The following is a 13,435-nucleotide window of genomic DNA, read 5'->3' as shown; positions in this document are numbered from 1 at the left end:
AAAATCGCTCAAAAATCGATTTTTCAGCGGTTCGAACCGATTTTTTTTGCATTTCAGGCGCTTTTTTAGGTCGAAATATGTGATTTTTGAATTTTTGGGATACGAGTTTGTTTTATAAGGTAGGATTTGGGACAACGGAAACGTCCTAAATTTCAGGGGAAAATTGCAGTTTTTGGCTCGAAAATCAATTATTTTGACCTAAAAAAGCGATTGGAATGCAAAAAATCCGGTTAGAACCGCTGAAAAATCGATTTTTAGGCTATTTTTAGACCTTTTTCAAAAAATTGCAAAAGTGGATCAGTGGGATTTTCGCTACGAAACTCAACATCCAGGTTCGTTTCCACTCGGTGGCAAACTCTTTTGATTTCTGTGTGAATCATTTTTAGATTATTCTAGAACCTTCTAGGGCTCAAATTTCGGATTTTCAGAATAATCTGAAAATTTCAGAAAATTTTTTNGGGTNGAAATGNTNCAAATTCCCAAAAANGGGGNGGAGAATNGTAGGGAAAATTCCCCCCCTGGGGCCATGTGAATTTTTTAGGAAAATCGCTCTAAAACGTTTGGAAAATCGATTTTAGAGTGGTTTTTCTTGTGTTCTTAGGTTTTTTGGCTCAAAAATAGCCCCAGAGGTGGCCTGAAACAGCGAAAACTCACCCTCTAAGTACCAGAAAGCGGTTTTTCTTCTTTCAGGAAGTGGACAAAATCGATCCAAAATGACAATCGATGACGATCGATCGGCATGCGTCGACTCGTGGTCATCGGTGTTCATTCAGCACTACGAAGATGGTAAAAAAGTTATTGAAGCGACATTGTTGGCAAAAGACCGTATCCGCCCGAACACCCTCTACGCCTACTATGTGGCCACTCAAATGGTCCGCCATCCAGGCGCCAGGAATGGAATCTCGAAAATTGGATTTGTGAGGACGAAATATGCGGTTCCAGACCCCCCAATGGTTCGAGTTGATGCAGTTTCCCAGAATTCTATTAAGTGAGTGCTCTGAAATTGTGATTTTCGTGTTGAAAATCGATGAAAATCAATATTTTTGACCTAAAAAATAGCGTTAAAACAGCTGAAATTGCCAAATATCACTTTAAACCGCCGAAAAAACGAATTTTTAGCAATTTTTAAGCCAATTTACAAAAAATGTCCGAATGGCTCAGTGGGATTTTCGCTACCAATCTCAACACTCGGGTTCGGATCCACTCGGTGGCAATTTCTTTTGATTTTTGTGTGAATCATTTCCAGACTTCTCTAGAGCTGAAATTTTAGGATTTTCAGCAAAATCTGAAAATTTGAGACAAATTTATTTTTGAAAAAAATTTTTTTCGAATTTTCTTGGTTTTTTTGTTGACAATTGCCGCGAAATTGTTCAAAAACACCGAAAATGATGAAAATTCCCTTGAAAAATCGATTTTTGCGCAATTTCCTAAAATTGTACTAGTGACTCAGTGGGATTTTCGACTACCAATCTCAACACCCGGGTTCGATTCCATTCGGCGGCAATTTCTTTTGATTTTTGTGTAGACCATTTTTAGACTATTCTAGAACATCGTAGAGCTCTAATTTCATGATTTTCAGAAAAATCTAAAAATTTCAGAAAAAAATTTTTTTGAAAAACATTTTTTTGCTGAAAAAAATCGATATTTTCAGACTCGTCTGGGATCCACCACACCATAGCAACGGTGACATCACGTTCTACACAATCTCATGGCGAGAGCTGGATATCGATGTGCACGCGGAGGCGATGAGGTTTTGTAATGAAGAGGGTAGGTTTTAGACGATTTTCGGCTATCTTAGAGGTTTTTGGACCCTCAAAACCTGAAAAATCACAAAAAACCAATCTAGAATCGATTTTCCGGGTGTATTGGGCTATTTTTAGAAAAAATGACCAAATGGCTCAGTGGGATTTTCGGCGTTTTCCACTACCAATCTCAACACCGGGGTTCGATCCCACCTGTGGTCAAATTCTTTTTGCTTAAGTTTTTAACCCATTTTAGGTGGTAAAATGTTCTAGAAACTTCTGAAACTCAGAATTTCAGAATTCGGAAAATATGAAAATTTCAAAAAATCACAAATCCAGCATCTAGAAACTTCTAGAACCCCTAAATCTTGCTCTAAACAAAAGCAAAAAGAATTTTAGGCCAGGTGGAATCGAACTTTGGTGTTGAGATTCGTAAATTTCTCGTCCAAAAATCCACTAGGCCATTTGAGCAAATTTTTGAAAAATGGCAATTTTCATGGTTTTTAATGGATTTTTAGAAATTTTAAGGGTTTTTATAGGTTTTTAAGGGTTCTAGAGCTCCCTAGAGCATCCGAAAACAGCTCCACCATTTTTCGTTTTTTTCCAGCTAATTTTGCTCAATTTCCAGGCACCATGGTCGCCACCCGTTATGAAGACGACACGTCGGATAAGCCAGACAAAGAAGTATCGATTTCCATGTACTCCCCGTTCACCAGCAATGACACGTGCTCGGCGTCAGCCGGATGTTGCGCTTGCTCAGCGTTAGCATCCTCTGACGATCGCTCGTTGACGACGCCGGATCCGGATAAGAGGCAAGAGGATGCCAATTTCGAAAATACGCTAATTGATACGCTTTTCGCGTCGGCGACTACGTTAGTTTTGATAGATGGTTGTGTTGGTGGTTGTGTGTGTGTTTCTGGGGTTTCTGAGCGAAAATCCGGTTTCGGAGGCTTTCCAGGCTATTTTTGTGCTTTTGAAGCGCGAAATTTGAGCTAGCTTGAGCCACCTAAGGCTTAGGACGTTTCCAGAGAGTTTTAGCTGTTTTTTATGGATTTTAGGACTTTTAAAAGCTAGGAAACTAGCTATTTCAGACTTCCAGGCTGTGACTTGACTCACTTACACACGTTTGCAGTGCTTTTTTTCCTGATTTTGCTTGATTCCTATGTTCCTAGCAGCATCTAGCATATCACCCCTTTTTTGCCTCTAAAATAGCGATTTTCGAGATGAAAATTGCGGAAAATCGCAATTTCCGATGCCAGAAACAGTAGAGAACACGAAAAATCAATTTGAATCGTTGAAAACTTCGATTTTTGAGCATTTTTGAGCAATTTTCCGAAAAATGACCAAATGGCGCAGTGGGATTTGCAGCCCGATCTGACGACCCGGGTTCGATTCCACTCGGTGGCAAACTCTTTTGTTTTTTGTGTGGATCATTTTTAGGCTATTCTAGACTTCTCTAGAGCTCAAATTTTGGATTTTCAGAAAAACCTGAAAATGTGGAATTTTCAGAAAAAAAATTTTTGAAAAAAATTTTTTTTTTCAGATTTTTTTGTGGAATGTTGGTGTTTTTGACCCGAAAAACAGCTCTGAATGCACAAAAAATCACTCTAAATCCGGCAGAAAATCGATTTTTGAGCATTTTTCAAAAAATTGGCCAAATGGCGCAGAGGGATTTTCAGCCCGATCTGACGACCCGGGTTCGATTCCACTTGGTGGCGATTTCTTTTGACTTTTGTGAGAATCATTTTTAGACTACTCCAGACTTCTCTAGAGCTGAAATTTTGGATATTCAGACAAATCTGACAATTTCAGAAAAAAAAATTTTCAAAAAAAAAATTTTTTTGGGTGCAAAATTGTTAATCTGCCTCAAAAAAACAGCCCAAAACGCGAAAAATTCGTTTTAGTCGCTAAAAAATCGATTTTCGAGCAATTTTCCGAAAAATGACCATATGGCGCAGAGGGATTTTCGACTACCAATCCGACGACCGGGGTTCGATTCCACGCGGTGGCGATTTCTTTTGATTTTTGTGATGATCATTTTTAGACTATTCCAGACTTCTCTAGAGCTGAAATTTTGGATATTCAGACAAATCTGACAATTTCAGAAAAAAATATTTTTCAAAAAAAAAAATTTTTTTTTCAAATTTTTAATCTCTAACTATCTATCATCATCGCCCCGCTATCTCTAATCATCTCTCTAGCCACGGCTGTGACTACGATGCGGACCCCATCGGCTGCGCCATCCGTCGTCGACCCATGGAATCGGAGGTTTTCGAGCACGAGACGCCTGGAGAGGATGCAGAAGACGTGGAGGAGCATCTGAGGGTCAAAAGGAACACAGAAGCACTGGAGAGAAGACGTCAGGCGATTCTGCGTGGCGAGGAAGAGGGGCAGAGCCACGCGATTCGGGGAGCCGACATTGACGACGAGCAGTATGAACGGTTTTCGGCACTGATATTGTAGGAGCTGATTTGTGGTTTTTCTTATTGATTTATTGATTTTTTTGAATGCTTTTTTTTTTGAGTTTTTTGCATGATTGGGAAAATGGAAAGAAAAAAATTGAATCATTTTGAGCCATTTTTTGGGCTCCAAACTGAAGGGAAAGATTCCAGAGCGATTGCTCAGCTTTAACTTCTATTTTGAATCCTGAAAATTGGACATCTGGACTTCCAGATTGACAGACAGTCGTTTTTTAGAAAAAAAAATCAAAGTTTTGGCCAAGTTTGGGGCGATTGCTCAGCTTAAAAATCGTCCATTTTCCATATCCCATTGATTGCTAATAAGTGTTTTCCCTTCTCTTCTACAGTAATCCTCTTCTCTCTTCTTCGCATAGAATGCTTTTAGAAGATACAGTATGCCTTTTAAGCCCCGCCCCTTTTTTTTTGCACCACACACCACCACCTCACTAACCACGCCCCTTTTTCGAAAAACTAACATTTTCTTCTATTTTTTCATGGTCCTATCCTATCTTTCTTTCTAGGTCCGTTATTTTCAAATTTTAGGCTTGATTTCGGCTGAAAATAGGCTTTTTAGGCCTACAAATGGGTTTTTTGGGCCTAAAATAAGCTATTTTAGGCCCAAATATGACTATTTTTCTGGAATAATATAGGCTTTTTTAGTCTCAGAATAGTCGTTTTTAGGCTTGAAATTGTCTATTTTGGGCCCCAATAATGTCCATTTTCAAGCCTAGAATAGGCTAGTTTGTCCGTAAAATGGGCTATTTCCAAGTCTAAGAAAATGCACATTCTCAGTCTGGAATCGTTATTTTTAGGCTAAAAATAACCTATTTAGTCTTGAAAAAGCCTATTTAAGGTCCAAAATAGACCTATTTTAGGCCTGAAATAGCTGATTTTGAGTCTGGAAATTACCTATTTTTGGCCTAAATTAAATCGATTTCAAGCTCAAAACGCCTCCTATTTTTAGGCTCGAAATAAGCTCTATTCCAAGCCTAATTAAGCCTACTTTTGGCCTAAAAATCGGTCTTAAAAGCCCATTTTCAGCCTAAACTCGTCGAATTTTCAGAGCAAATATTCGTGAGAAGCGATCGATTCAAAACGCCAAAGAACAGGATGAAATGTTGGCGAGAAAAGAGAAAAAATTCTTCAAAAAATCACCAGAGACATCCGGACAAACAGACACACCCAACGAAAAGGACCAGGATATTGGAAAGGAGACGACGGATGAGGAGATTAAGCGACTGTTGGCGGGTGATAAGCAGGAGCAAAATGAGAATGACAGTAGTACCAATTCGACAGTAGCCCCTGAAGCCAAGCCCACAGTGGCTGTGATGGATGAAATTCTGTATCCGGCCAATGTGAATACCATCAATGTGACAGCCAAAGCGACTGGAAATCAATGGTTGTTGGGGAATCTGAAGCACTATACGATTTATGCGGTAGGTTTAGGTGTTTGGAGCGCACAAACAGGCTTGCAGAACAGCTTAAAATGCGCGAAAAACCACCGAAAATTTGGATTATTTTTGAAGGTTTTGAAGCCTCTAAACAGCATTTTTAGCTTTAAAAATGGCTGAAAATGACTATTCCCATAAGAAAAAGCTCGAAAAATGACTGAAAAATCTATTTTTAGGCATTTTTCGAAAAATTGCACGAATGGCGCAGTGGGATTTTGGCTAGCAATCTGACGACCCGGGTTCGATTCCACTCGGCGGCAAACTTTTTTGATTTTTGTGTGGACCATTTTAAAGCTATTTTAGAACTTTCTGGAGCTTGAATTTTGGATTTTCAGAAAAATCTGAAAATTTCAGGAAAAAAAATTTCGAAAAAAATTTTTTTTTTCCAATTTGAATTTGAATTTCAAAATATTTAGTGTCAAAAATGGCATAAAACGCGAAAAATCGCATAGAATCCCCCGAAAAATACGATTTTTAGGCATTTTCCGCAAAATTGCACGAATGGCTCAGTGGGTTTTTCAGCACAATCTGACGACCCGAGTTCGATTCCACTCGTGGCAAACTCTTTTGATTTTTGTGTAGACCATTTTTAGACTATTCTAGAATGTTCTAAAGCTGGGAATTTCGAAAAATCTGGAAAAAAAATTGCTGAAAATTTCAGATTTTTCAAAATTCTCAAAAACTTCAGCTCTAGAACCGTCTAAAAATGGTCCTCACAAAAATCAAAAAAGTTTGCCGCTGAATGGAATCGAACCCGGGTGTTGAGATTGGTACGTTGAAAATCCCACTGAGCCATTTTTGCATTTTTCGGGAAATTGCTCAAAAATCGCAAAAAATGCATATTTTAATGATTTTTCGTGTTTTTCGCGGTTTTGAAATGTTTTGGGACCTCAAATTCTGCGATTTGTCTTATGCTCCCTTTAAAAATGAGCAATTTTGCAGATCACAATCCAAGCATGCCAAAACACCTCGAACTTCCCGCACTACTGCTCCGTCCCACATAAAGCGGCGACCAAGAAACGAACTCTAGCCAAACCGGACATTGATAAGGTGGACCAATCGACAATTATGACGATTCAAGATAAGCAGGAACCCAATAAGGTTCATATCACTTGGAACCATCCGGATGAGACGAATGGAGGCGTTTTGGGATACATGGTTACTGTAAAGAACAGCATGGAGATCCCTGTGTGTGTACCGAATACCAAAGGTTTCGATCCAACCACCCATGGTACCGTATTCCGCGATTTGTCCGAAGGAAGCTATGAGTGAGTTTTTGAGGCTTTTCGAGCTTTCAAACAGCTTTATAAGTGTCAAAAGTGGCTATAAATTGACTCAAAACACCTGAAAATTCTGAAAACCTGCGAAAAATTACCGAAAAAAGCGATTTTTAGACATTTTTCAAAAAATTGCACAAGTAGCTCAGTGGGATTTTCGATAGCAATCTGAAGGCCACGGTTCGATTCCACTCGGTGGCAAACTCTTTTGATTTTTGTGTGGACCATTTTTAGACTATTCCAGAAGGTTGTACAGCTCGAATTTTAGGATTTTCAGACAAATCTGAAAATTTCAGACAAAAAAATTTTTAGGCAAAATTTTTTTCAATTTTTGTCTTAAAATCGTTACTCTCTTACGAAAATACGCGAAAAATCAATATCTCATCCTTTTTTTGCAATTTTTGAGCGATTTTAGGCCGTTTTACTGAAAAATGACCAAATGGCGCAGTGGGATTTTCCACTACCAATCTGACATTCCGGGAAAAAAATCTGAAATTTTCAGATAAAAAATTTTTAGAAACAAATTTTTTTTCAATTTTTAAAGTTAATTCACTACGTTAGATCTCTTTTTCATGCGATTCCCGACATTTTGATACCGATATCGACCTAGTTTAGTGACTTCTGAAATTCTGAATTTCGACGTCTTCTGAATTCCAAATTCCAAAAAATTCTTCAAAGTACGGCAACATGGGTATCAAAATGACGGAAATCGCACGGCAAGAAAAGTTAACGATGTGAAAAGTTCAGAAAGTTACGTTTTGAAGAATTTAGGAGACTATTTTTGAAAAGCGACTATTTTTTTCAGAATCGGAATCGTCACCTACTCGGCAGCGTCGAACGGTGAACGTGTGAAGCGTCAGGCGATGTACGAAGTGTCGATGCCAAGCTTCTGGCTATGGTGGCGTCTGCTCCTCGTCGGCCTCTTCATCTTCTGCCTGATCGCAGCGATCGCTGGCGTCGTCTACTACAACGTCAGGTACAAGTTTGGAAAGCGTGTCAAGAAGTTGGCCGATTTCATGCACATGAATCCGGAGTACTGTGTGGACAACAAGTATACCATTGACGATTGGGAGCTGGAGAAGGAGTCGGTGACACTGGGAGAGGTCATTGGACAGGGTACATTCGGAAAGGTCTATCTGGCACAGGGAAAGAAGTGTGTGTCGATTCGAGGCGATGCGTTTGGCCCATGCGCCGTGAAGATTAATACGGAGGAGGCGGCAGAGTCACTGGAGAATATGAACTATTTGATGGAGGCGAATGTGATGAAGAATTTCAAGGTGAGATTGGGAGTGTTTGAAGTCATTTTCCAGAAGAAGAAATGCTCAAAATGAGCTATTTTGGGCTGAAAATGGTTTAAAATGAGCGATGTTAAGCCAGGAGGTAAACCACTCGGCGCCAAAATTGTGATTTTTCGCTATTTTACAATCGAAATTGCTAGTTTTGAGCTTGAAAACGAGAAAGAGAGACTCGAAAATCCCCAGAATCCAGATTTTGGGCGATTTTGGGCGATTTTAAGCATATTTTCAAAAAATGGTACAAATGGCTCAATGGGATTTTCAACTACCAATCTCAACACACGGGTTCGATTCCACTCGGTGACAAACTCTTGTGATTTTTGTGTGGACCATTTTTTGACTATTCTAGAATGTTCTAGAGCTCAAATTTTGGGATTTTCAGAAAAATCTGAAAATTTCAGAAAAAAAAAATGTTTCAAAAAAAAATTTTTTTTTTTGGATTTTCAGCCAATTTTTATCTAAAAATTTGAATTTCCAGACCACATTCATCGTCAAACTGTTCGGTGTCGTATCGAGTGTCCATCCTGCGTGGGTGGTCATGGAATTCATGGAGCTGGGAAATCTCCGCGACTATTTGAGAGCCAAGCGAGAGGAGGAGGTAGGCAATTGTCGATAATTTAACGATTTTTCGTTCCAGATTATCGATTTTTGAACCCGAAAAATCGATATTTTTGCAGGTATTCGACGAGAACAACTGCAATTTCTACAACATTGTGCCGCGGGAGAAGATTTGCGAGTGGGCCGCCCAGATTTGCGATGGAATGGCCTATCTGGAATCGCTGAAATTCTGTCATCGAGATTTGGCAGCCAGAAACTGTATGATTGATAAAACGGAATTGGTGAAAATTGGAGATTTCGGAATGGCCAGAGACTTGTTCTATCACGACTACTATAAGCCGTCCGGAAAGAGAATGATGCCTGTCAGATGGATGTCGCCGGAATCGTTGAAGGTGAGCAGTAGGATTCAGCTAGAATTGGAAAAGAGCTAAACATTAGATGGATTTTTAAGCTGAAAATCTTGAAAATTGGGTCATTTTGAGCTGAGATATGGTCAACAGAATTTTTAGCGTTTTAAGCCTAGAAAAGTGACATTTTTGAAGCTTTTCGAGCGTCCAAACTGCAAAATTAGTGTCAAAAATGGCTTAGAACGCGGAAAATCGGAAAGAACTCGTCGAAAAATCGATTTTTAAGCGATTTTAGAAAAATTGTCCAGATGGCGCAGTGGGTTTTTGGATAGCAATCTGACGACCCGAGTTCGATTCCACTCGGTGCCAAACTTTTTTGATTTTTGTGTGGACCATTTTTACACTATTCTAGAGCTCTCTAAAGCTGGAATTTTGGAATTTTCAGAAAAATCTGAAAGTTGCAGACAAACATTTTTTTGAAAAAAATTTTTTTTTAAGATTTTTTCGTCTTCAAACGTTTTTATTAGAGAAAATGTGCGAATGATCGATTTTTAGACACCTTTTTGAGTAGTTTTGAGCTTTTTTTGAGCCAAAAATTGTGACACCTGACTTATCGCCAAAATTTTCATTTTTGGATGGTTTTTGGCCATTTTACACTTGAAATTGCTTATATATGAGCTCAAAAATGGATATTACGGACCCAGAATTTCACATAATCAACTTTTTCAGACAATTATCGCCTATTTTAAGCGATTTTAGAAAAATTGCACAGATGGCTCAGTGGATTTTGAGCATTTTCCGCTACCAATCTGACGACCCGGGTTCGATTCCACTCGGTGGCAATTTCTTTTGATATTTGTGTGGATCATTTTCAGACTATTCCAGACTTCTCTAGAGCTGGAATTTTACGATTTTCAGAAAAATCTGAAATTTTCAGACAAAAAATTTTTTTGAGAAAATTTTTTTTTTTTGATTTCAAAATGAATTTTTAGCGGAAAATTTGATGAAAAACGGTCCTGAAACTCCAATAATCGATATTTTCAGTCATTTTAGGCGATTTTACAAAAATTGCACTAATGGCTCAGTGGGGTTTTTGATAGCAATCTGACGACTCGGGTTCGATTCCACTCGGTGGCAATTTCTTTTGATTTTTGTGTGGACCATTTTCAGACTATTCCAGACTTCTCTAGAGCTGGAATTTTACGATTTTCAGAAAAATCTGAAATTTTCAGACAAAAAATTTTCGAAAAAAAATTTTTTTAAATGTTTTTCGCCCTTTTTCATAATTTGTCACTATTTAGGACGGCAAATTCGACTCGAAATCCGACATTTGGAGTTTCGGAGTGGTCCTCTACGAGCTGATCACCCTCGGCGCCCAACCCTACATTGGTCTATCCAACGATGAAGTTTTGAATTACATCGGAATGGCGAGGAAGGTGATTAAGAAGCCGGATTGTTGCTCAGAGTATTGGTACAAGATTATGAAGATGTGCTGGAGATACGCGCCCAGGGACCGTCCGACGTTCCTTCAGCTGGTCCATCTGCTATCAGCCGAAGCGTCGGAGGAGTTCAAAACTCTGTCGTTCGTGTTCACAGAGAATCAGATGGCCATGGAGGACACGGAACCACTGGATTTGGATGAGATTTATAACTATAATCCGCCTGAGGAGCTGGACCCGGCTGCTATGGATGCGCAGGTCATGGAGGAGGAGAGGAAGGGCGGTAGAAGGATGACTGACTCGATCCCGATGAAAGAGTTCAAGAGTGATGGATTGAGGAAGAATGGAGGAGGCACTGGTGGGGGTAGTAGTCATTCGACGATCTCGATGGGTTCCACGATGATTCCTATGAAGGTAGGGGCTTTAAAATGAGCCATTTTGGGCTGAAAATGGTTGAAAATGAGTGATTTTAAGCCAAGAGGTAAACCTCTCGGCGCCAAAATTGCGATTTTTAGCTAGAATACAGTCAAAATTGCTAGTTTTTGAGATTACTGCTAGTTTTCAAGCTTCTTGAGCTTCAAAATGAACTGTTTGCAGCTGAAAACGGGTAACAATGAGCGATTTTAAGCCAAAAACCAACTACTTGACTCATCTCTAGAAATCTTCATTTTTGGCGCATTTTACAGTTGAAATTGATAGGTTTTGAGCCTAGAATGCACTAAAACACATTCAGAAACCTCAAAACCCCTTTTTTCTGGAAGTGTTCAGCCATTTTTGAGCATTTTTTCGAAAAATGCAAAAATGGCTCAGTGGGATTTTCGATAGCAATCTGACGACCCGGGTTCGATTCCACTCGGTGGCAAACTTTTTTGATTTTTGTGTAGATCATTTCTAGACTATTCCAGAAGGTTGTACAGCTCGAATTTTGAATTTCTAGAAACATCTGAAAATTTCAGCCAAAACGTCGCCAGGGCAGTCTCGACGAGGAGTACACGCTGATGAATCACAGTCGTGGACCGAGTGACACTGAAATTCGAACGTATACAGGAGACGAGGGAGACTATGTGGAGCGAGACGTGGCAGCAGATGTGCCTACGGTAGGTGTGAGGGGGCGGGGCTTAACAAATTTCAGCCAAACATTTTTTTTTGCCCAAAAGTAGTCGTGTTTGGGCTCATTTCAAAGCTGATGAGCTCTCGAATTCGAATATCTGCATTTCCAGCTGTTTCAGACGACAGAAAAGAATTTCAGACAAAAAAGATTTTCAGCCAAAAAAGATTTTCAGCCAAAAGAAAAATTTTTTTCAGAAATTTTTTTCTTTAAAAATATTAGTTTTTGGGCTCATTTTGAAGCATTTTCAGCGACGAAACACTGGCGCCAGCAATTGCAGCTACACGGGCGGTCCATACTGCCTGACGAACCGAGGCGGGTCCAACGAGCGAGCTGGATTCGGAGAGGGACTACGGTTGACAGATGGTGTTGGGTCTGGTGGACACCTTCATGAGGATAGCTACTATTCGGATAACCAGCTGAATTCTATGGATACGGTAAGGATGAGCTATCAGGAAAAATTCGAAAAAATTTGCAAAAATACTCTCGAAATCGACCAAAAATGGCTCGAAATGACCCAAAATTTCAGCGCCGCAGCACTGGAGCATCGACAGCGTCCTATGGAGCACCACCCCAGACGAAATGGAGTGGATCGCAGACCAAAGGAGCCACCTATTTCGAGAAACAGAAGCAAATGCAGGCGGCGGCAGAAGCAGCCGCGAAAAAAGCGAAACTCAGTGGTGTCGGGGATCATCCAGTGGTTATACCCACTGGTTTCAATGGGGATCCGGATTATACGGAGACGGAGCCACCGCTGAGCAAAGGATCGCCTTCGGTACGCTTGAAATTCGAGAAAAATTGAGGAAAAAGGGTGAAAATGAGCTGAAATGAGCTAAATCCGAAAATTTTCATTTTTGACTCATTTTCACTTATTTCACAGCGAAAATAGTCAGTTCTAGAGCTCGAAAACGAACTTAACGCACCCGAAAACCCCCAAAATCCACTTTTCTGGCGATTTTGACCGATTTTTAGCTATTTTTCCGAAAATTGCACGAATGGCGCAGTGGGATTTTGGGGCCGATCTCAACACCCGGGTTCGATTCCACTCAGTGTCAATTTTTTTTGATTTTTGTGTGTGCTATTTTTAGACCATTCTAAAATATCTTAGAGCTAGAATTTTGGGATTATCAGAAAAATCTGAAAATTTCAGAAAAAAAATTTCGAAAAAAAAATTTTTTTTTGAAAGTTTTCATTGCATAAAACGTGAATGATTGAAAAATTTGCAAAAAAAATGAGCTGAAATGAGCTAAAGACTATTCCAGACTTCTCTAGAGCTCGAATTTTGTGATTTTCAGAAAAAATCTGAAAATTTCAGACAAAAAAATTTTTTTTGAAAGTTTTCATTGCCTAAAACGTTAATGATTGAAAAATCCGCAAAAAAAACGTTCCTCAACATTTTTGACCATTTTTCGCCATTTTTAGGCGATTTTTCAAAAAATTACACGAATGGCACAGTGGGATTTTGAGGCCAATCTCAACACCCGGGTTCGATTCCACTTGGCGGCAAACTTTTTTGGTTTTAGTGTAAACCATTTTTAGGCTAATCGAGAAGGTCCTAGAGCTCAAATTTTAAGATTTTCAGAAAAATCTGAAAATTTCAGACAAAAAAAATTAGCAAAAAAAAAATTGTTTTCGTTTTAAAACTATTTTTTGGCCTAGTATCCAAGGGTACATCGAAAAAGGGTACATCGAGTTCTTAGGGTACATTGGTTCCAAGGGTACATTGGATTGTTCGGTACATGTAGGTGGACAAAAAAAG

General features: G+C 39.3%; 1 protein-coding gene across 1 annotated transcript in view; it reads left to right on the top strand.

The window, feature by feature from the left end:
- The window catches only part of Cbr-daf-2, a gene marked incomplete at both ends in the record, with an annotated part of 27,200 nt that overhangs the window by 13,090 nt on the left and 675 nt on the right, over positions 1-13,435 (top strand). Inside the window, 12 exons of the mRNA XM_045243384.1 lie at positions 663-988; positions 1,652-1,767; positions 2,371-2,554; positions 5,265-5,637; positions 6,595-6,920; positions 7,735-8,206; positions 8,703-8,822; positions 8,902-9,174; positions 10,431-10,982; positions 11,525-11,665; positions 11,928-12,113; positions 12,206-12,451. Of these exons, the coding sequence (XP_045095781.1) occupies positions 663-988; positions 1,652-1,767; positions 2,371-2,554; positions 5,265-5,637; positions 6,595-6,920; positions 7,735-8,206; positions 8,703-8,822; positions 8,902-9,174; positions 10,431-10,982; positions 11,525-11,665; positions 11,928-12,113; positions 12,206-12,451 (3,315 nt within the window). The remainder of the gene's footprint in view (positions 1-662; positions 989-1,651; positions 1,768-2,370; positions 2,555-5,264; positions 5,638-6,594; positions 6,921-7,734; positions 8,207-8,702; positions 8,823-8,901; positions 9,175-10,430; positions 10,983-11,524; positions 11,666-11,927; positions 12,114-12,205; positions 12,452-13,435) is intronic.

This window comes from Caenorhabditis briggsae (genome assembly GCF_000004555.2).
Source record: "Caenorhabditis briggsae complete genome, chrIII, whole genome shotgun sequence".
Lineage (NCBI taxonomy): Eukaryota > Metazoa > Nematoda > Chromadorea > Rhabditida > Rhabditidae > Caenorhabditis > Caenorhabditis briggsae.
The sequence above is the reverse complement of the archived record's forward strand: the minus strand, read 5'-3'. Positions and strand labels throughout refer to the sequence as shown.